Genomic DNA, 25256 nt, shown 5'->3' with positions numbered 1-25256 from the left:
TTTTTTTAAAAATATGTTCTAACCCCGTTTCCATATGAGTTGGGAAATTGTGCTAGATGTAAATATAAACGGAATACAATGATTTGCAAATCCTACAAGGACAACATATTTGATGTTCAAACTCATAAACTTTATTTTTTTTTGCAAATAATAATTAACTTAGAATTTCATGGCTGCAACACGTGCCAAAGTAGTTGGGAAAGGGCATGTTCACCACTGTGTTACATGGCCTTTCCTTTTAACAACACTCAGTAAACGTTTGGGAACTGAGGAGACACATTTTTAAGCTTCTCAGGTGGAATTCTTTCCCATTCTTGCTTGATGTACAGCTTAAGTTGTTCAACAGTCCGGGGGTCTCCGTTGTGGTATTTTAGGCTTCATAATGCGCCACAAATTTTCAATGGGAGACAGGTCTGGACTACAGGCAGGCCAGTCTAGTACCCGCACTATTTTACTATGAAGCCACGTTGATGTAACACGTGGCTTGGCATTGTCTTGCTGAAATAAGCAGGGGCGTCCATGGTAACGTTGCTTGGATGGCAACATATGTTGCTCCAAAACCTGTATGTACCTTTCAGCATTAATGGCGCCTTCACAGATGTGTAAGTTACCCATGTCTTGGGCACTAATACACCACCATACCATCACAGATGCTGGCTTTTCAACTTTGCGCCTATAACAATCCGGATGGTTCTTTTCCTCTTTAGTCAGGAGGACAGGACGTCCACAGTTTCCAAAAACAATTTGAAATGTGGACTCGTCAGACCACAGAACACTTTTTCACTTTGCACCAGTCCATCTTAGATGAGCTCAGGCCCAGCGAAGCCGACGGCGTTTCTGGGTGTTGTTAATAAACGGTTTTCGCCTTGCATAGGAGAGTTTTAACTTGCACTTACAGATGTAGCGACCAACTGTAGTTACTGACAGTGGGTTTCTGAAGTGTTCCTGGGCCCATGTGGTGATATCCTTTACACACTGATGTCGCTTGTTGATTCAGTACAGCCTGAGGGATCGAAGGTCACAGGCTTAGCTGCTTACGTGCAGTGATTTCTCCGGATTCTCTGAACCCTTTGATGATATTACGGACCGTAGATGGTGAAATCCTTAAATTCCTTGCAATAGCTGGTTGAGAAAGGTTTTTCTTAAACTTTTCAACAATTTGCTCACACATTTGTTGACAAATTGGTGACCCTCGCCCCATCCTTGTTTGTGAATGACTGAGCATTTCATGGAATCTACCAATCATGGCACCCACCTGTTCCCAATTTGCCTGTTCACCTGTGGGATGTTCCAAATAAGTGTTTGATGAGCATTCCTCAACTTTATCAGTATTTATTGCCACCTTTCCCAACTTCTTTGTCACGTGTTGCTGGCATCAAATTCTAAAGTTAATGATTATTTGCAAAAAAAAAGAAGTTTATCAGTTTGAACATCAAATATGTTGTCTTTGTAGCATATTCAACTGAATATGGGTTGAAAATGATTTGCAAATAATTGTATTCCGTTTATATTTACATCTAACACAATTTCCCAACTCGTATGGAAACGGGGTTTGTATGTAGTGGTCTGAATACTCAATACGCAAATATAACGTCAACGTAGGTAACTTGACAACACTGATCTCGCTTGCTACGTCTGCTTATTCTCTGGCTAAGCAGGCACTTATGAGGTGTGTTAAGAAGCGGAATTCCGATGCATTACGCCACCTACTGTCCAGAGTTGTATCGACATGTGACATTAAAAGACAGTGCCGTTAAAAAGAGTATTCAAGTGAGGGTGAACAGGTAGCATAGTGTCTATTTGTGGCAATCCAAATGTATGTCCTTCTTTAGCGTCTTTATTGCGCACACACGTAGTCTTGGATGAGCAAGCCTCTGATGTGGATTATTTTGAGTCTGTATTTGATTTTAATAGTGTATTGTGTTGGTTGTCATCAATAACCTGCAAATAGCAATGGCATTACAGTCGTTCTATAACGCGGCTATGTTGCATGTGTGAATAACGCACGTGCATGGAAAGGTGCAGGACCTTAGACTATCTCATCCAATCGTGTCGAAGGAGGGGAAGTGGGCCCAAATTTGAGCGAGGATCAGAGGCAAACATTCCAAACTTTCGGTTTAATAAAATGCACGTTACGATGTTGTAGTTTGACATACTTATTATTATCTACTCTGAACACATAATCACATGATCACATTTATATCCAACATCAATCCAAACTTCCTCATTTGTTTGTCATTTTCCTGTCTTCTTTTGACGTTCTATTTTAGTGGCTTAGTGAGCCAATAAGCCCCTGCTGTTTTGTTTCTGCCCAGGTGCCAACTCACCCGAGGGGCAAGGCTTCTGCCAGGCAGGCTTCAGTGCCGACTTTCTCAAGGTAAAAGACCATGTATGTGTGGGCGTGGCTTCAATATTGCGAGGCATCACGTCCCAATTGCTTCTGACTGACAGGTGGAGAACATGCGGAGTGAATTTGTCCGACTTTCTTTTTGTATTGCAGCAGAACAACCGAGTGGTGGTGGGCGGACCCGGAAGCTTCTACTGGCAAGGTGAGACGGCGACAGGTCGCCACGACAGAACTCTGAAGAAGATTGTGTTTGCATGTTTGTTTCTGTTCGGAAAAGCACTAGCGATGATGTCACAAACTATTACCGACAAATTCATTTTAACAATTTGTGATGACAACGTCAACAAATTGTTCAAAACACGAGTTGTTCACAATGTATTGTTTTTCATGGAAAAGTGAAGTGCCTCTGTAGGACGCATGGAAAGTGAGTTTACCGCATCCTTTCAGATTTGAATGCGTCTGGGATGCATGACGCGTACATAACGTCGCTGCTAGTGGTTAAGGCCGCAAACAACTGCACAGAGAGTTTATGCTTGCTTACGCCCATCGATGCCCTCCATAATATTGAAGTTTTTACAAAGTGTAAACTTTTACAGCCTCCGTTCCATGCCAGGCTGGACACTTTTAGCATCTGAGCTGTGAGCATGTCGAACAACCACTTAATATTTCACTTGGCTTCAATTTCCCATCAACGTGTTCATAGAGCTGGACAATTAATCCAATTTTGAAATTCTGATTTCGTTTTTTCACAATCATAAAATATTATAATTTGAAAAAACTAATAATGGGCCGCACAAAGTGCTTGCAAATTCCAGAACTTGCAAAGATGAAAGGGATGAGTGAATAAAAGACCACTTCTGCTACAAGTTTGGAATGTCGGCAGGGTTGCTACTTTTTATTTGACACAGCGTTAGTATGCTTAATGAATAATCACTCAACTAAAAAAAAAGTAAGGCCATATGATTTTGGCATACACGTAACCCGAACGGAGTCACAATTGGCCAATAAAACAGAATCAGCTGTTAAACGCTAAATATCATTACATTGACATAAATGTGAGTGAAATGCTGTCTTGTGAGGAGAAGACGCATTTGTTTGGGAAAATAATCAAATAACGCTCATACGTTAATACTCAACCGCTGCGTGCTGAAGTAAATGATGTGGAGGCGGCCACTTGAAACAGCGACTAAACCAAAGCTAAACTAGCAAGAACAATACAGACTGCTTGTGTTGTTGTGAACGGCATCATGGATGTAAGATCAATGTACAAACAGCAGTCGCAACTTGGCTCTTTTTGTTATTTTTTATTTTTTTTAAATAAACGGCCTCAAGTCGTCTCCAAACTCGTCAAGCTACCCCCCCAACCCCCCCTTCACGATATTAGCGCTGTGTGCAACATCCAGTCTGACTGCGCTAACAAAATGAAGGTTTCAAAAAAGTACCTTATACCAGAATAATGTACTTAAACAATTATTGATACGTTTACAAAAACATTATGCTTTGGCTTAAAATACTGGTAAAAAAAATGTTCAAAGATGTTTTCGCACCAACAAATCTGAGGATTTTTTGCAATAAATTAACAAAAATCTTATTACATTGTATTTATGACTCTGAAAGCGCTTACTATAGTGGTAAAATAAGTGTAAAAGGTAAAAAAAAAAAGGAATTATAAACAACAACAAAAACATAATTGTATTGTTTTTTTATATTGCAATTGTTTTTTAAAGTTATGCTGTTACTCGTATTACTATGTTACTTATTGTTTATTTGTTTCTAATTTATAGCGAAGTGAAGTGAATTATATTTATATAGCGCTTTTCTCTAGTGACTCAAAGTGCTTTACATTGTGAAACCCAATATCTAAGTTACATTTTCAAACCAGTGTGGGTGGCACTGGGAGCAGGTGGGTAAAGTGTCTTGCCCAAGGACACAACGGCAGTGACTAAGTTGGCTGAAGCGGGGATCGAACCTGGAACCCTCACGTTGCTGGCACGGCCACTCTACCAACCGAGCTATATCCGTTGTTCTTTTATCAAATTCAATTAAACGTTTGAAATTAATGATTCATTGTGTTCTTAATTGGGATTTCAATGTCAATCAAAAATAATAATGATTAGTATTTTTGTCATAATTGTCCGTCCAGTCCTAGGTGTTCATATGACCTGATATTGGGATTGATGCAGGAATACACCAGGTGTCCCAATCAGGTTTTCAATCATTGGATATAACCTTGATTTGGAATTGGCAGTCTGAAAAAAGGGGCTTAAGTGTCTCAAAAGATTTCACAATACAGTAAAACCTGTTTATATTGATGCGCCTCAGACTGGCTGACATTGATATAAGCAGTTGTGTATGTGTGTGCTACTTTTAGATTCATGTAATTAGACTTTTCATGTTTCAAAAGCGAGTTATTTAGTTAACAAGTTCAACTATGTCATTGTGTGATTAGATAGCTGTTGGAACCTCTTAACCAGACCACGGAGAGCCTTGTTAACTGTTGCTGTCAAAGTTTGCAAGCTGTTTCCAGAGTAAAAGTGAGGTGTTTCTGTTTTCAAACATGAACAGGGTGTGCTTGAGTCAGGTCCAGGCGTGTCTGTGTGCTTGTCTGACAAAGCGGATGTGGCAGAGTCTAAACGCTGAGTCATGGTTGGACAGACTTAGTGTTCCCTGCTTTTTGGAGTGCACACAAGCCACCAGACTCTTTAATATAACATCCTTATCGCGTAAACACAATTGAGGCTCCTCTCGCAGCGGGCAGTCTTTCTAAAGTATTAATTTCCAATAATAAGCCTTCCTTTTGGTTAGTTTATTTTTTTGCTTTTGTGGATTGACTTGACTCCATCTTTGCAGGTCAACTGATATCCGATGATGTATCGGAAATCTTTACCAGACACGACAACAACTACATCACCCCGTATGGAAACACCCTGGCAACCAAGTCGGCCAGCGCCCAGTATGACGACAGTTACCTAGGTAACGACAGATTCGCTATCCAGCGCTTTTAGGGTGTATTCAAATGTTGTACGTTTCAACCGTCGAAATGGTCCGCGACTAATTCCCTCTGTTCGCTTTAAAACAACTGAGATTGGTATATTTAACCTGTTGCTGTTCCAACAGTCCAGCTGATAGTCCAGTTACGTTAGCAAAGGTCTAGTGCAGGTGTGTCCAAACTAAGGCCTGCGGGCGTCTTAAATTTGGCCCGCGAGACGGCACAAATCCAATAAGCAATTTGGCCGGGCGCAGTGTTTACATATAATATACACATAATCAGCAATCTAATAGCTGCCATTTTGTCGTCATCTGGTGGCCAATAAAAGTATCACATTATTGTACTTCAATGTGGATACGTGAACAGCATTTACTTCTATGAACCAAACAACCTTCCCTAGTCAAGGTGTAGAAAAAAATTTCAACCAGCACAAAAATTCAACAAACAAGATCACACAACACATCCTGCACATTGAACTTTGTGGATATTATAAAAAAACATACATTCAGCATATAAAAATTAAAACTACATCAATTTATATCCATTACAAGGGATGATGGGAAAATGCAAAACACTCTCTCCACACTTATCCATGTTTGGTGCATTTTAGCTGCTTGATAGTTCTGATTAAACTTTAAGGAGGTCGTCACGGAATTAAAAAAGGGTCGAATTTTCACACACTCTAAATAACCAATTATATTAATTATATATCCATTAAATTATAATATATATATATATATATATAGTTGTGGCCAAAAGTTTACATACACTTGTAAAGAACATAATGTCATGGCTGTCTTGAGTTTCCAATAATTTCTACAACTCTTATTGTTTTGTGATAGAGTGATTGGAGCACATACTTGTTATTCACAAAAAACATTCATGAAGTTTGGTTCTTTTATGAATTTATTATGGGTCTACTGAAAATGTGACCAAATCTGCTGGGTCAAAAGTATACATACAGCAATGTTAATATTTGGTTACATGTCCCTTGGCAAGTTGCTTTTGGTAGCCATCCACAAGCTTCTGCTTGAATTTTTGACCACTCCTCTTGACAAAATTGGTGCAGTTCAGCTACATTTGTTGGTTTTCTGACATGGACTTGTTTCTTCAGCATTGTCCACACATTTAAGTCAGGACTTTGGGAAGGCCATTCTAAAACCTTAATTCTAGCCTGATTTAGCCATTCCTTTCCCACTTTTGACCTGTGTTTGGGGGTCATTGTCCTGCTGGAACACCCAACTGCGCCCAAGACCCAACCTCCGGGCTGATGATTTTAGGTTGTCCTGAAGAATTTGGAGGTAATCCTCCTTTTTCATTGTCCCATTTACTCTCTGTAAAGCAACAGTTCCATTGGCAGCAAAACAGGCCCAGAGCCTAATACTACCACAACCATGCTTGACGGTAGGAGTGGTGTTCCTGGGATTAAAGTCCTCACCATTTCTCCTCCAAACATATTGCTGTGTATTGTGACCAAACAGCTAAATTTTAGTTTCATAAATAAGACCTTCTGGAGGAAAGTTCTGTGGTCAGATGAAACAAAAATGTAGCTGTTTGGCCACAAAACACACCATGAACTATACACTACTGCCATCTAACGTCTTAAACTTGCAACTGTATTGTCATACTTGCAAATGATACTGAGAAATGTGATAATAAAACAAGATATTTAAACTAGACAGCAGTTGTCATAATCAGCTCATTTTTAAATGTTGCAATAAAAAATGAGATTTTATTGTCTAAAACAATTAATATTTTTTAACACACACAAATGTGTCGGTACCGTATCGGGTCAAATGTGAACGGCACCCATCCTTAGGTGTGACCAACTTTCTCTAAACAGGACACCCCATTAGAACACCTAATCCTTACTTTAGAACTCCAGTTTGTCAGTGTCAGTAGCACTTAGACACTCTCTGAATGTAGGGGGGAGAAAAAATCAGCGAATATAGCCAATTAGTTAGAGGACAAGTTTAAAATCAATTTTCTCTGCGTTTTAGCCCCCCAAAAAATCGAACAATCACACCCTAAAAATGTTGTTCCTTGAGTAATTCCACTTTTTTTGTCCTTCAGGATACTCTGTGACAGTCGGAGACTTCAACGAAGATGGAGAAGAAGGTAATTTCTACTGCATGCTTGAATGTGACTTACGCATGACGCTCTCATTCGCCAAACTGCATTTAAGAATAATTGATTTAGGACAACCACATGTAGCGTTTCCCCCTCGCTTTACAGCTGTGCCCTGGAATGCGATCCCTCCTCTGCAGTTACATTTGGGGTTCCCCAGGTGCTTTTTGTTTTTTTCCCCGTGTAACATGTCTATTGTTTCCCTCTCCTAGACTACGTTACTGGCGTGCCGAGGGGGGACAAGGCGCTAGGTTACGTAAGTGCTAAAAACTTCTCACTATGATTATTGCAGCACAAGGAGCGGGGCTAATGTCGTTAACATTTTAGGTAAACATCTTCAATGGCCTCAACATGGAGTCCATGGTCAACTTTACAGGAACTCAGGTGAGCTGTCGTCGTTGTTTATATGCAATTACACTGTCTATTAGTCTAAAATGACATTTATGAAATGGTTAAAAAGATACTTGAATACAATGAGGAAATAAGCGATTGTAAAAGGCCCCTAAGGCGGGTGTAGAGAGAAGTTATGGGCCTTAATGAGCTCTTCACTTCCTGTCTGTCCTCCTTTAGCTGCCATCTGAAAGCAGCAGTCATACTTTTATCTGCTTCCTGTTTCCTCTCCTATTTGAGGCCCACGTTCTCAGGATTTAAGTTGTAACAATGACACTTCTCATCTCTGTCTCCGTCTCATTCCTCTGACCACGTCAGTGAGGCAGTGACTCGTGTCGTTTTATCAGTGACATGCTGCCAACACGTCAGTCCACAAGTTCATCCACAGTGTTTCATGTTTGAAATGTTATTTGCCCATGCTGGGGCCACTTTGATATTATTTACCTTATTTTTTTTATTTAATTCTTTTATTAAACCGTCTAGGTCAGAAATGCTAATGTTCTGTATATTTTTCAATAATTGCTATTGTTAGCAGCGCAACCAACAGGACAGCAATCTGTCTCTGGCAGTAGGGGGTAGATGATGCCATTGAATTTGCATAATTGGCGTTACGTTAGTTTTATGGACATTGGGGGTTTCCAAAACAAGGTAAATATTCCGGAAAACATTTTTGAGCTTATTTCAAACATGCATACAATTACAAAATGATATGCCACAATTTCCAGTTTCTCTTTTCAACATGTTAGAAAAGGAGTAGGAAGAAGCAGAGCAATTACATAGCAATTTTTGTACAGTTTTTAAATAATACAATTCAAGATAAATAAATAATAAATAGTAAAGCAAGTTTTACTTCATATGCGATTACTAAGGTTATCAATTAGTTCAAAATGTTTATCATGGTTTTTCTTCTCCTTTTTGGTACTTTGTGAACACTTTGAGTTTGAACCGTTTCTTAAACTGGATCATATTAGTACATTGTTTGATTCCTCTATTTAATCCAGTCCATAATTTAATTCCACATACTGATATGCTAAAGGTTTTAAGTGTTGTATATGCATACAGATGCTTTGAGTCACATTTTTCTCTGAGTTTATATTTCTCATCTTTTGTTGAGAAGAATTGTTGTACAATCTTGGGTAACGTAACAGGTTATAGTTTGCTTTATGCACAATTTTGCAGTTTGCAAATTCACTATATCGTGGAATTGAATTTTGATTCGATGAACAACATTATGTATTACTCTAACTTATTTTTTTTGTAACATGGTTAGTGACTGAAAGTTTCTTTTGTATATATTTCCCCATATTTCTGCCCAATAACTCATATATGGTAACACTAGCAAGCAGTAGAGAATATGGAGTGATTTTTTTTGTCCAGCTTTTTTTCTTGTCACTTTATGTACCGGTAGTATATTTTTATGAGATTTTCAGTTAATTTTATTATCAATTATTACACACAGAATTTGATTTATTTTACTGTTTCGATGTCTATTTGTGTTTGACTTTCTCTTCTACTGTTACCGAATAGCATTACTTTAGTTTTCCTGAAGTTCAAGAATAGTCTGTTTTTGTCAAACCATCTCTTTAATGTATTAATTTATTTTGTTAGAATTTGTGTTAGCTTCTGCGTGTTCTTTTGAACAAAATGCATTTGTATCGTCTGCAAATAATACTAACTTTTGTAACTTTACCAATGTCATTTTATAAAGATCGAATAATTTTGGTCCCAGTATTGATCCCTGTGGTACAGGTTATATTTAGCGTTGTAGATGTATGTTTGCCTAGCTTCACTTATTGCTTCCTGGTGGTTAAGTAGTTTCTTACCCAGTTCAAGACCTACCCTCTGATGCCATACTGTTACAATTTTATTAAATTTTTTAATTATTATTATTTTTTAATCTTTCTTTTCTAATTCCTTTTTACCGCTTGTTACTCTCTGTGTCTCCTTGCCTCTCAGGCAAAACATATTGTTTAACTTTAACTTTAAATGCATTTTCCCATCGATAACGTGACATCATCGAGCTCGGAATATATATACATCGGTCTACCGGAATTAGTATAGTACCGCGATACTAATGAATAATTTTCGGTACAATACCGTTTCTGAAACGTACCGGTCCTGAGCCCGTGTCGAAGTCACGTCTTGACATTGCTAGTTTTATGAGCAGACGAGCATGTTCGGCGGCACACAATCACGATGTACTTACAAGCAGACAATGTGTGTAGACAGAAAAGGAAGGACGGACGCATTTTAATATACTTGTTCATTTACTGTTATTATTTGACTGGTTACTTTCAGTTTTAACATGTTCTTTCTACACTTCTGTTAAAATGTAATATGTACTTATTTTTCTGTTGTTTGGATACTTTACATAAGTTGTGGGTGATACTACAAATTTGTAGTAGTTACAGGGTCATACATTGGTCATAATAAATTATTCTTGTGTCCAGGGACATATTTCCTGAGTTTATGAACAATAGGAAAAATGACAAAAGATTTTGTGATTATACATTTTGGTGTAAACATTGACTATATAAAGCTCTTGTTGCAGTTGATATTTCTATAGATCCACCCATTTGTTTACATTGAGGAGTGCTAGCTTGCTGTTAGCGGTTAGCTATTGTATCCCCTTACGGTGTGTAGTGAAGGATGTTTAGCTATTCCTCGTCCTGCAGGTGTGATACTTGTAAGAATCATAGTTTGTGTAGTCTAGTTTGTCTAGTCAAGTAGCTAACTGTGGATGGACGTTAGCCGCTACTAAGTCATGTTTTAAAAGTGCTTCAGTGTTTATGGATCCAACTTTATTGTTAGTTTTTAAGGCAAAATATGTCCATTCTCCCTTTTCTGTGTCCACACTGTTTCAACTTGTAAGTGCTCTGTGTGTGTGTTGACTGTGCACCTCGGCTCATATTATCATCAATGTCTCCACGGCGAGCCGTCATGTCGATGGAAAAAGACAAAGTACCAATAATTATTAAGGCAGTATAATATCTTTTTTAATTAATTAGTAGAGTAGTACTTTATTAGTACCTGTATACTGTACAACTCCATTACTTGCATATAATTAGTGTCACTTCAATCGTACCATGTGCAGTTTTGCCACAATAGCTCATCTATTTAGCAGTCAAATGCTCGTTAGTAAACACAGCTGTCTTTCCGACTATAATGATACCAAAACATCAATAAAATATCACACACGGAAGAAAACAATGACTGGAAGGCAGGAGACAAGCATTACCGATCCGCAAACCCCACAAATCTGAAAGCGGAAGTGATACTTTCAAGGCAAAATATTTCACAATAAGAGTCTCCACAAAAATGTGGAAAATCATAAATCATTCTTCACAGATAGTGCTTTATTTAAAAAAATATGAGTAAAGTGAATACATAAATGTATAGGAAACACTGGTTAGTGTGATGTTTTATCAAACATTCAATCGTGTACTTGTTTCCTCTTTTTAACATGGCCCTAATACTCCTTCATAATGTTTTGTGTTTAATATCATGTGTGGATTATTTATTGGCAACAAATGGCCGTCGGACACCCCTGCAGTAACACAATTAGGATTTTTCTCCTCCCATTTTGTACAGTTTGGATATGTTATAATTGACTTTAAAAGGGGCAGCATAAAGAGGCATTGTGGGGTACATAGTTAATCTCATTTAACTAGCTATATTTGAGCTGGTTGCGTCATCTTACTCGTGACTGTGTCTGCAGATAAAATATAGAGGAAAAAAGAGCTCATTCTTACCTAAGTAGGAATGGTAACTTTTGGCTTGACCCTCCTGCGGGCCTTGGCAGGCAATAAAGTGATGATGTCAGCGCTCAGGAAACGCGGCACAAAGCGATGAGAAGCATTCCTGCAGAGCCCGTCACTTTTTGAGACCAGGACCGAGCCTCTTTTTACGAATGCTTTAAAGCAGTGCAATGATGTTATCTCTCCTCTCTGCCTCTGCAAGATGGCCGCCTACTTCGGACACTCTGTGGCTGCGACCGACGTGAACAAGGACGGGTGAGTCGCCAAGGGGATGCTGTTGATGTTTTTGAGTCCTTATAAGGACAAGCTGACCTCACTGCATTTTCACTACAATATGGCATTTCAGCACAAATAGCTTTAGATTATTTTGGGTTAGACCAGGGTTGTCCAAACTTTTTGACAGGGGGGCCGCATTGGGCTGAAACTTTTTTGCGAGAGTCCGAAAGCCAAAAAGTATAAAGAGTGTTTTTGGCGCTTTTCCCATCATCCCTTGTAATGAATTGAAATGGGTGTAATTTAAAATTTTTTATTGTGATTTGCTGTTTTTTTTTTATAATATCCACAAAGTTCAATGAGCAGGTTGTGTTATGTGTGACATGTTTTTTTACTTTTTGTGCTACTTGATTTTTTTTCCCAAGCCATGATCAGGGAAGGTTGTTTGGATTGGGTTATATAAGTAAAAGCTGTGTATGCTATTGTAGAAAGCATACTGCATGGGCACTGGCTTGAGTCACTCAAGTGTTGACAAATAAGCATAAATTAATCAGCCAAATATTGAATTTAATATGCCCGGCCAGATTGCTTGTTGAACTTGTGCCATCTTGCAGGCCAAATTGAAGACGCTGGCGGGCCGCAATTGACCCGCGGGCCGTAGTTTGGACACCCCTGGGTTAGACTTATTGTCAATGTCATGATTGCTAACATCACTAATGCTGTCGCCCAATTCACATTTTGTCAGTTTGATGGACCTGCTGGTGGGTGCTCCTCTCTTCATGGACAGGGGGTCCGATGGCAAGCTAAGGGAGGTGGGGCAGGTAGGAAACACACAGACGCACACCATATTTGCGTCCCGCTTTTATTTACTGCCTGTGTGCATGTGTGTTTTCCAGGTGTCTGTCTTCATGGGTCGGGGAGGATTTTCCTTCCACCCTTCACAGATGCTTACGGGGTCAGAGGTCTACGCCAGGTACGGCTCGTCCATCGCGGCGTTGGGAGACCTGGACATGGACGGCTACAATGGCAAGCGAATCGCCCATTTACACGTACACACAGTCGTCCACCCTCTTGTCTGCTGATTTATCGTGTGCTTTGTCTCGACCCAGATGTGGCCATCTCTGCACCCTATGGAGGCCCAGACCACAACGGCCTGGTCTATATCCACAATGGGCGTTCCCAGGGACCTGAGCAGACACCCTCCCAGGTTCTTTGAAATTCTTTTAAAAACTTGTTTCCAGTAAAGGTTGATTATTACGCAAATAATCAACCTTTACTGGAAACTGTCATTCCTGTATTATTACCTCTGAGGGAAAGTATTCACAGCGCTTCACTTTTTCCATATTTTGGTATTATACAGCCTTATTCCAAAATGGAATAAATTCATTTTTGTCTTAAAGTCTACAGACCATACCCCACAATAACAAAGTGAAAAGGTTTTTTAATTATTTTTTTTTTGCAAATTTATTAAAAGTCTCAAGTCTTTTTTAATATGATGCCACATGCCTGGCACACATAACTTTGGGCAGTTTTGCACATTCCTCTTTGCAGCACCTATCATGCTTTCCATCAGGTTGGATGGGAAGTGTTAGTTTTCATCCAGGATGTCTCTGTCCATTGCTGCGTTCGTTTTAGTCTAGTCAAGGAGGTGACCAAAAACCCGATGGTCTCTCTGTCAGAGCTACAGCATTTCTCTGTGGAGCGAGGAGAACCTTCCAGAAGGCCAACCACCAATCAGACCTGTATGGTAGAGTGGCCAGACCAGTCCAGACCATGAGAAACATAATGCTCTGGTATGATGAGACAAAGCTTGAACTCTTTGGCATGAATGCCAGGTGTCATGTTTGGAGGAAACCAGGCACCGCTCATCACCAGGCCAGTACCATCCCTACAGTGAAGCATGGTGGTGGCAGCATCATGCTGTGGGGATGTTTTTCAGCGGCAGGAACTGGGAGGCTTTGATTGATTGATTGAGACTTTTATTAGTAGGTTGCACAGTGAAGTACATATTCCGTACAATTGACCACTAAATGGTAACACCCGAATAAGTTTTTCAACTTGTTTAAGTCGGGATCCACTTAAATTGATTCATGATACAGATATATACTATCAGATATATACTATCATCATAATACAGTCATCACACAAGATAATCACATTGAATTATTTACATTATTTACAATCAGGGGTGTGGAGGGGGGGGTAGGATATGGACAGCAAGTAGTGGACATAGAGAGAGAGAGAGAGAGAGAGATCAGAAGGCATAAGAAAAAGTATCTGCATTTGATTATTAGCAATCCGGGGAGGGTGTTAGTTTAGGGTTGTAGCTGCCTGGAGGTGAACTTTTATTGCGGTTTTGAAGGAGGATAGAGATGCCCTTTCTTTTATACCTTTTGGGAGCGCATTCCACATTGATGTGGCATAGAAAGAGAATGAGTTAAGACCTTTGTTAGGTCGGAATCTGGGTTTAACGTGGTTAGTGGAGCTCCCCCTGGTGTTGTGGTTATGGCGGTCATTTACGTTAAGGAAGTAGTTTGACATGTACTTCGGTATCAGGGAGGTGTAGTGGATTTTATAGACTAGGCTCAGTGCAAGTTGTTTAACTCTGTCCTCCACCTTGAGCCAGCCCACTTTGGAGAAGTGGGTAGGAGTGAGGTGGGATCTGGGTTGGAGGTCTAGAAGTAACCTGACTAGCTTGTTCTGAGATGTTTGGAGTTTAGATTTGAGGGTTTTGGAGGTGCTAGGGTACCAGGAGGTGCATGCGTAATCAAAAAAGGGTTGAACAAGAGTTCCCGCCAGAATCCTCATGGTGCTTTTGTTGACCAGAGAGCAGATTCTGTAGAGAAATCTCGTTCGTTGGTTAACCTTTTTGATTACCTTGGTTGCCATTTTATCACAGGAAAGGTTAGCCTCTAGAATGGAACCTAGGTAGGTGACCTCATCTTTCCTGGTGATAACGCAGGCATGTAGTTGACCAGTCAGGATAGAGGAAAAAGATGAATGTAGCAATGTACAGATACATTCTGGATGAAAACCAACGCTTCCCATCCAATCTGATGGAGTTTAAGAGGTGCTGCAAAGAGGAATGGGCAAACTGCCCAAAGATAGGTGTGCCAAGCTTGTGGCATCGTATTCAAAAAGATTTGAGGCTATAATTGTTTCCAAAGGTGCATCAACAAAGTATTGTACAAAGGCTGTGAATACTTATGTACATGGGATTTTTATATTTTTTACATTTTAATAAATTTGCTAATTTATTTTTAAAAAAAGGTTAACATTGTCATTATGGGGTATTGTGTGTAGAATTTTGAGGGCAAAAATACATGTATTCCATTTTGGAATAAGGCTGTAACAAAACAAAATGTGTAAAAAGTGAAGCGCTGTGAATACTTTCCAGATGTGCTCACTGTAATTGTTGCCTTTGGTTTAAATATCTGTATGTCAGTCACTTAGTTGTTCAGCTAGCAATATCACCCGAAAAGGTGTGGGGAGATTTTCATGCAACTTTCAGTAAATGTTTCAAATAGGGTAAGAAACAACTGATTGGATTTCCATGTATGTGCTGGCCATCATGCAAACTTGCAGAGAGAAAGATAGTGGAGACAAACAAGAGTGTTCACACCGTTTCTTTCATGCTTCTATTGATAGATTTAAAAAAAATGGGTGGATTTTCATTTACCTTTTCGGAAATGTCAGAAATGGGATTTAACAAGTGATTTAACATTTTGAGGCGGATCTCTGTCTGGATTCAGGATTTTTTTCACGATTAGGGAAATAGTGGAGGTCTGCGCTCTCCAAGTGTTTTTTTTTAGTAGATGATTAGTGTATGCTGAATCCCCTCCAAAGCTCTTACTGTCCCAAGACCACAACCGGGGTCAGTGTAAACTTGAAGAGAAAGTTATTTGCCATGACAACAGAGCTTTGAGTACAAAAAACAAGAACTGGCTGATGACCACAAAACTATTATGAAACAGTATTTTGACTGTCATCGACCAGGTCCTTCAGGGTAAATGGGCATCCAACTACATGCCAGCGAGCTTTGGCTACTCCATGATTGGAAGCACTGACATAGACCGCAATGGTTATCCAGGTACACGCACACACACACTCACACACTCACACACACACACCATCAGGTGTGTCTTTCTAGCAATGGAAACAGCTGAAGTTTGTGTCTTGCAGATTTACTAGTTGGAGTGTTTGGTGCTGACACAGCTGTTTTATACAGGTAAGTGTGTGTATGTGCAGGCTCCCTGCTGGGCCATCTTTAAGGCTGCTGACGTGGTACTTTACCGAACGAGACCTCCCCTGATATCAAAGCGAGCTAAACCATACAGATGCACTCAGATCCAAAGTCTTTAGTCATGCCGCTTATTATATTCCAGCATAGTGTCAAGTATGATGAGCCAAGGAAGTAGCCACAAAAATGTATTGCACTTCCGGGGAGTTTAATTTGACTTTTTGCCAGTGCATTGACCCAATAGATCCATCAGATGGAGCTGCAGTGGGAAAGAGAAAGTAAGAAAAGCATGCTTTGTGTGCCACCTATGTTTAAATAATAGTAATGGATTTGATATATATACAGGAGGCCTTCTTATACCTAAATTATATCTGAATGAACACTTATTTCAATCAGTCTATACACAGAACACATGGAAGAAATAAAAAAATACAGTATTACAAAATATAACTGGGGACGGTAAAATAGGACAACTACCACGCTGCTTAGTTATCACCAGTGTTGGGTTAGTTGCTGAAAACCAGCATGGAAAACACTCGATGTCAACAAAATTGTAAAATCACTTTGAAAACTTTACAATGATCTCTTAAAATTAAGGTGCAAAAATAAATGCTTAATAAAGTGTGAAAATGTAAACATTGAGAAACCTGAGAACAACTATTTTCTGCAGGTTTAGTGGCAGGAAGTTTGCTGTGGTCTAAAAAGTGAGCGCGGCATAGGTGGTGTGGTATCTATTGGTGGGGACGAGCACTTTGCATCATTTACACACCACATTGGTCTACGGTCCCTTTTAAAAAATCCCAAAAACTGTCATACTGTCGGGGTGACTCCCTCCCTGCAAAGAGTCAACCACGAGACAACATGATGGCACAACCCAACCTGCTATTTGATACTGTTACCTGATTGGCTGTTAGCGTGTCACTCCAACTGATTAGTGATCACTTCCTGCATTGCTCGGTTACTAGAGCGCTAGTGCCTTTGTTCATGCAACCAACCTTGCTTGGCAACTTCCCGTTTCTTCCAACGAAGAAGAAAAAAAAAAGCGTTTTATCAAACGCATTTTTTTATTGATATAAAATATGTGTATATCACGATATATATTGGTATTGTTTTATCTCTCAGCCCTACTTGAGCCACTCGCCCCACATCAGACAGACATGTTTGGGATTGTTGACATTGCCAGAGCTCTGTGGTCTACTTTGTGACAATCTTCCTGTTGTTAACGTGCATGCCAGAGCGCGCCCAGTGATCAGTGTGAACGCCACGTTGGACATCAACCCTCCGATTATCAACCCATTGGAGAAGACCTGCACGCTTCCTGAATCCGGCACGCCTGTGTCCTGGTGAGTCTTGCACGGACCGTCCCCCTAATGGTCTCTAAGAATGCTGTGGTTGACATGGTCTTCCTCTTTGTGTAGTTTTAAGGTGAAATACTGCCTGAAGGCGAGCGGCAGAGGAGCTCCTTCGTCTCTAAGTAAGTAAAAAGTCTGGCCTTCTGGCAGCACTGCCATCGCTCAGCAGTAATGTCTCGACTTCTCCCGAAGCGTTCCGCGTTGACCTGCTGTTGGACCGCCTGAAGCAGAAAGAGGCGACCAAGCGCGTCCTCTTCTTTCACAGTCGCACCTTTCAGTACTCCAAGAACATGACCACGGCCAACGGCGGCGGCCCGGCCTGCGAGGAGCAGCGCGTCTTCCTTCGAGTAAAACCCCGTTTTAGACTCAGATCCTAACAGCGTTTGATTTGGAGGAAACAAGGTGTGTCCTCTTCCAGGATGACCGTGAGTTCAGGGATAAAATCACGCCTATTTCTGTGGTGATGGAGTACAGTCTGGACTACCAGCTGGCTGCGGATAAAAACGGACTGCTGCCCATCCTAGATATGTCGTCGCCGCCTAACGTCACCAAACAGGTAACGCTGACGCCTCCACTTTTACCCAACGTCTTGTGACGTCCTCTTCGTTCCTGTCAGGCTCACATACTGCTGGACTGTGGCGACGACAACATCTGCAAACCTGACCTGAGGCTGTCTGTGAAGAGGTGACCTCTAATTCTTTGAATTTTTACTTTATTTATTTTGTATACCATTCTTTTTTTAATGCCCTTGATGTTTCCTGAAAACCTGGAGTGTCCAATTAGCTTTATTCAGAAGCACAAATGTTTATCAAACAAACACACCACACTTTAGGACATATTTAGTAGCCAAAATGTAAATCTGCTGTGTTATATGCAGTGTTAGGTAAACTGTGTGACGTTATTACTTTTACTAGTAACGAGTAATCGAATGATCTAATTTTACATACGTTACAATGCCTTACCAATGCGTTTGATGTAGCGTGGCACGCTACTTTGGATGTGGTTGTATAGCAACTTTTTACTAATGAGAGCAACAACCAGCACCACACAAAAAAAAACTTTGACATTAAATAGTTAGACGCAACATCACACCGCAAACAACATGTAGACTAAGAACACACACGCGCACACTCCTACTACCACTACTACGAGGGAATAATGAACCACAAATCAATTATCAAAGTGACAAGCTTGCAATACTACAATTCCCCGTTTGTGGACAAGGAGAAATGACAGCCAATGAGGCACATTCAATCTCTTTATTAACTAACGCTAACACAATCCAGTGAAAAGATTTAACAGAGCTGCCGTCACTGCTGGAAAATTGCTGCTACTATGCTAACAAAAACAGCTGAGCTAAAATTTTGCTCTGAGAGCGCTCTCGTTGTCGTCACGCATCATTTGGCAACCTTGCACCGCCTTTTAAGGGCATACACACACACTCTGCTCTCATGAAACCTCTCCACTGCCAGATGTTTGAATTTTTCTTTTTTAAGTAACGAATTAATTACTTTACCTAGTAATTAGTTACATTGATTAAAGAGTTATTCTGTTAGTAATTCAATTAGTTTTAAGGTAAAGTAACAAGAAACTATAATTAATTATTTTTTTAAAGTAATTTTCCTGAACACTAGTTATGTGTAATCGTGTAAATTCTAAACAGCTTTCACACATTGTTCTTAAACTGCCACGTTTTTTGATGCTCAACTATTTCCACATTTCTCAACCGATCCAAACCATTCTAACATCAACATGTCCAGCTCATAGAGGACACATGATTTACCTATTGACATACTTTAGTGCAAAATAATTCCCACATTTTCTCCGATTCCATATTTTCCACAATTCAAATTCCCATTAAAAATAAATGAAAACATTCCAGATGTATCAACAGATTCATTCAAGTTAACCACCCATCCTCTGTACATCTTGTCCTCATTAGGGTCACAAGTGAGCTAGAGTCTATCCCAGCTGATTAAGTTAAGTTAAAGTTAAAGTACCAATGATTGTCACACACACATTAGGTGTGGTGAAATTTGTCCTCTGCATTTGACCCATCCCCTTGTCCACCCCCTGGGAGGTGAGGGGAGCAGTGGGCAGCAGCGGTGCCGCCTCCGGGAATCATTTTTGGTGATTTAACCGCCAATTCCAACCCTTGATGCTGAGTGCCAAGCAGGGAGGTAATGGGTACCATTTTTATAGTCTTTGGTATGACTCGGCCGGGGTTTGAACTCACAACCTACCGATCTCAGGGCGGACACTTTAACCACTAGGCCCCTGAGTAGGTCGATCCTGGGCAAGACACTTAGGACTGGTTCATAGTCAATCAAACGGCGCATATAGACAAACATTCCCACTCGCATTCAAACCAAAGGACAATTTGGAGTCTCCAATTAGATTAGTTTATTTCAGTTTCATTTTACACAACCCAGAAAAATGACCATTTATCCCGAATTTCTCCACAACACATTTTTTTTTGCTACTTCTGTTTTTCTCAATCAATCAACCATTCTAACAAAATAATGTTCATGTTTATTCTAAAAATGTCTGGTTTTCTTGAAATCCCACATTTCCCAGAATTTTTTTTGGATGAAACAATGTTGCAATCGGACAAAATTAATGTAAAGTAGTAAGTTGTGTTCTTTAAAGGAAAGACGACCTGTAGGAGAACAATAAGTTAGTATAACTAAGGAAAGAGAAAAATAGCCGAAAGCTTACAATAAAAGTTGTATATTTTTTAACAAAAATAGTTAGAATTTTACCAGACTAAAGTTTAATGTTTTTGATTTACAAATGTGTTATATGCTGTATTTTGGAAGAAAAAAGTAGTATTTTGTCAGAGATAAATAGTAGTGTTCTTAAAGGAAAAGTTAGTACCATATTTTACGGACGATAGAGCACACTGGGATATAACCTGCACCCACTAAATTTTAAAAGAAACATTGTTTTTCCCATATATTAGCCGCACCGGACTGTAAGCCGCAAGTATATATGTTGCGAAACGAGTTATTTCCACAGTAAGGTTCTGTAAAGGGTTATTTACCTACCGTAATTGTTTCCAAATAGTGCCTGTAACACGGCAGTAAAACGACTGATCAAACAAAACAGAAGTCATCGTCATGGACCCGCTAACTGTGGAAGCTAGCGCTCCAATCAGCTAAACAGACTCAATAACTCCTCCGTGACATCTTGGTAAATATACTGAGGAATTTGTGAAACTGAAACAATACAAAAAGAATGCCATTGTAAGTTACTAATACTAACACAGACACTCTTAAACATGTTAGCATATTAGCGAACGATGCGAGCATCATTACATTACGATAGTGCGTACAAATATGCATGAAAACACTCTTACCGACATCACACAGGTACGGCTTAGTAAGTATAACCAGTTTTAGTTATATTGTAAGACTTACAAATGTTGTTAGAGTGATGAATGAAGATCCATATGAGTAAAATCGCTATGGACGGCTAGAAGACTGAGTGACACTGTGGTTGTGGGAAAAAAATGCACTGCCGGTAAATGGAAGGACACTGCAGCATCTGCAGTGAGCCATAGATGACGCCTTAGCACAAACATTAAAACACTTTCTCAGTGTTTTTGCTTGTTTTTGTTTTTTTTTCATAAAATAATTTTTACTATAGCTACTATATACTATAGCTAAAAAGGTAGCGGCTTATACGCCGGAATTTACGGTACCGGTAATTTTTTTTACAAAAAATAGTTGTAATCTTGCCAAAATAAAGTTGACTATTTTTAATGAAAACATGTACTGTATAATATTACAAGACTGGTATATTAAAACTATGATTTATATACCGGTATGTATATTTTTGTTTAAAAAGTGTTTTGTTCAAGAAAAAAAGTGGGAACGTAACAAGAAAAGTTGTATATTTTTTACAAAACCTTCAACTTTATAAGAACAATATAAAGTATTGTTCAGTGTTATATATTTTTGAGTATCTTTTTTTATGTTTTGAGAAAAATAGTCCTGCAAACCCTTCAAAAGCTGTTGTAAACTTGCAAGAATAAAGTTGACTGTTTTTTAGGGAAAAAATATATAACCTCACAAAACTAGCATATTAAGACCAAGAGTTATTTATGTATAGTTTCATGACAAGAGTTGGATTTTGTTTGGGGAAAAAAAGTCGGAATCTTGCAAGAAAAGTTGTATATTTTTGACACAAATCTTTTTGTTTTATTACAAATATATTTTTCATGAAAAAAAAATGTACGTGACAAAAATAGTGTCAAGTTTTGTTAAGTGTTGTATATTTTTGAGAATCTTTTTTTAAGTTATGTAAATAGGCAGCACGATGAAAGAGGGGTTAGTGCATGTGCCTCACAATACGAATTTCCTGAGTTCAATCCCGGGCTCGGGATCTTTCTGTGTGGAGTTTGCATGTTCTCCCCGTGACTGCGTGGGTTCCCTCCGGGTACTCCGGCTTCCTCCCACCTCCAAAAACATGCACCTTGTGGATAGGTTGATTGGCAACGCTAAATTGGCCCTAGTGTGTAATGTGAGTGTGCATGTTGTCTGTCTATCTGTGTTAGCCCTGCGATGAGGTGGCGACTTGTCCAGGGTGTACCCCGCCTTCCGCCCGCCCGAATGCAGCTGAGATAGCCTCCAGCACCCCCCGCGACTCCGAAAGGGACCAGCGGTAGAAAATGGATGGATGGATGTTTATTAGAAAAGTTATCGTTTTTTACAAAAATAGTTTTAAATTACACTTTAATATTTTTTCGATTTAAAACGTTAAGTTTTATTTATAGTATTTTTGATAAAGAAAGTTGTCTTTTGTCTGAGAAAAAAAGTTTGTGAAAAAATCCTGCAGATTCTTGAATAGTTCTTTTTTTTTTTTTTTACCAAAAAAAGTTATATTTTTGCAAGAATAAAGTTGACTATTTTTATTGTTTTCTTTTGTTTCTTTTCCCGAACCACTCGCCATCATGTCTCTTTCAACGCTCCAGCGACCGCGAGCAGATGGCCATCGGCGACGACAACGCTCTGACGCTGGAGATCAGCGCTGAGAACCGCGGCGAAGGAGCCTACGAGGCCGAGCTCCATGTCTTCCCGCCACAACAGGCCGACTTCACCGGTGTGGTGCGCAGTCAGGTGACGTGACCGCCGACTCCTCGCCGCCTCACGGTCCGAACGGAGTAGGTCATGTGACGAAAGACCTGCGTGTGTGCTCGACAGGCGCTCAGCCGACTGTCGTGCGCTTACAAGAAGGAGAACCAGACCAAGATGGTGGTGTGTGACCTGGGAAACCCCATGAAAGGAGGAACTAAGGTCAGTGCAGACGCCTCCGACAGATTTTTTCCAAGAGATGGAAATACACGATGTTTGTAGGAAATGCTTTTAAAGAGCTTGTCCTCAAAATGGGAAAATAGGAAGTTTGAGCACCAAGGAACTTTTAAGGCAGGGGTGTCAAACGTACGACCGCGAACAGGTTTTATCCGGCCCGCATGATGAGTTTGCTAAGTATAAAAATGAGCTGCTTTTTTTTTAATGAAATAAACTGCTGTTCTAAATGTGTCCACTGGATGTCACAATAGCAATTCTGTTAGGCAAGCAAACGGTTTATACCGAGGCCAAGCAGGAAGTACACAGTAAAGGGTCCCCCCCGCCCTCGACCCACGTCAAACTTAAAACCTGCCGTTTTATGTCTTCTGCTTCGAACACATCATTATTTGGCACCCTTGCTCCCCCAAAATGTCTCTGTCAAACACGAGAAAAGTGTGAAAGAAAAAACTTAACTTTTTTGAATAGTTTTTACCTCCGTTTCTTACAGTTTGTTGAGTTAACACTGGGTTGATACATGGACATGACTAAGAAGGTATTTGATACCTCGAAGAGTTTACATCTGGGGTTCCCAAACTTTTTGACTCGGGGGCCGCATTGGGTCTGTGTATACAGGCATATATATATATATATATATATATATATATATATATATATATATATATATATATATATATATACACACATTGTCTTTATAATCCGTTTTGTCATTTAACATCAATTAACATTGATGTTCATCAACATTTAACATTGTCACGTTATCGATGGGAAAATTCATTTTTAGACAATATGATTTGCCTGAGCGACTAGGAGACACCAAGAGTAACAAGCGGTAGAAAATGGATTAGAAAGGAAAGATTAAAAAAAACAAAAAAACTTTATTTTATTTTTTTTAACTTGGGACTTCCTGTGGGCTGGATTTTGGATGCTGGGGGGCCGGATCCGGCCCACGGGCCGTAGTTTAGGGACCCCTGGTTTATATGTTGTTTTTTGTTCAATCCCAGAAAGACTGTGATTTAAAGTTTAATCCTGGCTTTGTAGATACACTGAGACGAAGTCTAAGGTCATTGTGTTTTTGAAGCTGCACCAATTTCCTCAGAATTTTCAACAAACTTGAAGTGTTTTGTCCAGAGGATTATTTGTGATTTGTATGTTTTCAGAATGTGGTTGTTCTACTTTTGGCCAAAGTAAAACAAAGAAAACAACCTGGAGTTGTCTTTATTATAAAGTTATCATGCCATGATTTTACCATTACGGCCCACTTGGGAATACGTTTTCCTCCATGCGGCCCCTGAGCTAAAATGAGTTTGACACCCCTGTTTTAAGGTCACACACAATATTCATTCATTCATAATAATATAATAGAGTCATAATAAACACTGAATTATTCCACAAAGTCAAATATAAGATATTTAACCCTTAGGGGACAAAGGCTGACTTGTTTGTACTTTCTGTCATTTTGTGCTGTATTTTTTATTGTGTTCCTCAATTATAAATGTTTTTTTGTGTGTGTGTGTGTGGTACGTTTTTAAATTTTAATGTTTCAATCTTGTCACTGGCAGTTATTCCACAATATCCCAAAGGCAAGCAAGACATGAATGAAGGTCCTTCATTTTTTAAAGGGCCTAAAAAACATTTTGGAATCTTTCTTTTTTTATTTATTTTTTTAACATTTTTTTTCCCAGTATATGCCCTAAACAAAAATACCAAATGTAATGGGTTTAAAAAAAATGTTTGACCCTTTAAAAGCCTTTTGATCAAATTATGTCATAGTTGTCAATTAGTATACATTTGCATAACATGGGATAATATATATAGGTTGTGGATTCTCACTGTTTTGAACGCTAAATTCACATAACATTGAGTTATTCTAAAAACTGTGGTTAAATTCCAAATTACAGAGCCGCTGTAATCTCTAGAACAAAATGAAATGATTAACGCTATGTGGGCTCTGTACCGAGGATGTCGTTGTGGCTTGTGCAGCCCTTTGAGACACTTGTGATTTAGGGCTATATAAATAAACATTGATTGATTGATTGATTAACGCCGGCCATACCATGCACGTTGAAGGAGTAAATCATAGGTGTGGCCTAAGTTCTGCTTCCTGGTTTGTCGTTTTGCTCCACTTCCTGTGCTGTGATTGGACAGGTGCTGGCTGAGCTGCGCTTCAGCGTGCACCAGCTCTCGGAGGAGGACACGGCGGTCCAGTTTGATCTGCAGATGGTCAGGTATGCTCAACGGTTTCCATGGCAACTGTCACACATACAACACAGCTGATGTCTGATGTGCAGTGTTGCATCTTGACCACTAGGGTGGAAATGTAGTTACTGATCGTCACTGTCCTCTGCTTGGTTCCTAATATCTGCCATTATTCTAACAAGCCTTTTTTTCCCCTTGTAGCTCCAATCAGTTCAACAACACCAGCGCACGAGTGTCCAGCATCACCAAACTGGTTGTTCTGGCCAGAGTCTCCATCCGAGGGTAAAAGGCGTATGTTTACCTGCTAGCATCGCGCATTTGAACTGTTTTGT

At 39.6% G+C, this 25256-nt stretch overlaps 1 protein-coding gene across 2 annotated transcripts in view; it reads left to right on the top strand.

The window, feature by feature from the left end:
* itgav (integrin, alpha V) overlaps positions 1–25256 on the top strand; it is a 51701-nt gene that overhangs the window by 14952 nt on the left and 11493 nt on the right. Inside the window, exons 5-25 of one of the 2 annotated variants that reach the window (XM_062061557.1) lie at positions 2316–2389; positions 2501–2549; positions 5198–5320; positions 7410–7454; positions 7676–7719; positions 7791–7847; positions 11814–11866; positions 12570–12645; positions 12721–12850; positions 12934–13031; positions 15821–15914; positions 16007–16052; positions 17300–17407; positions 17483–17538; positions 17609–17763; positions 17835–17972; positions 18033–18100; positions 22392–22536; positions 22621–22713; positions 24874–24953; positions 25126–25206. In XM_062061557.1, the coding sequence (XP_061917541.1) occupies positions 2316–2389; positions 2501–2549; positions 5198–5320; positions 7410–7454; positions 7676–7719; positions 7791–7847; positions 11814–11866; positions 12570–12645; positions 12721–12850; positions 12934–13031; positions 15821–15914; positions 16007–16052; positions 17300–17407; positions 17483–17538; positions 17609–17763; positions 17835–17972; positions 18033–18100; positions 22392–22536; positions 22621–22713; positions 24874–24953; positions 25126–25206 (1813 nt within the window). The remainder of the gene's footprint in view (positions 1–2315; positions 2390–2500; positions 2550–5197; positions 5321–7409; positions 7455–7675; positions 7720–7790; positions 7848–11813; positions 11867–12569; positions 12646–12720; positions 12851–12933; positions 13032–15820; positions 15915–16006; positions 16053–17299; positions 17408–17482; positions 17539–17608; positions 17764–17834; positions 17973–18032; positions 18101–22391; positions 22537–22620; positions 22714–24873; positions 24954–25125; positions 25207–25256) is intronic. The other variant, XM_062061558.1, reaches the window with a different exon arrangement.

This window comes from Entelurus aequoreus, linkage group LG10 (genome assembly GCF_033978785.1).
Source record: "Entelurus aequoreus isolate RoL-2023_Sb linkage group LG10, RoL_Eaeq_v1.1, whole genome shotgun sequence".
NCBI classification, from domain to species: Eukaryota; Metazoa; Chordata; class Actinopteri; order Syngnathiformes; family Syngnathidae; genus Entelurus; species Entelurus aequoreus.
This window is presented reverse-complemented; position numbering and strand designations above follow the sequence as displayed.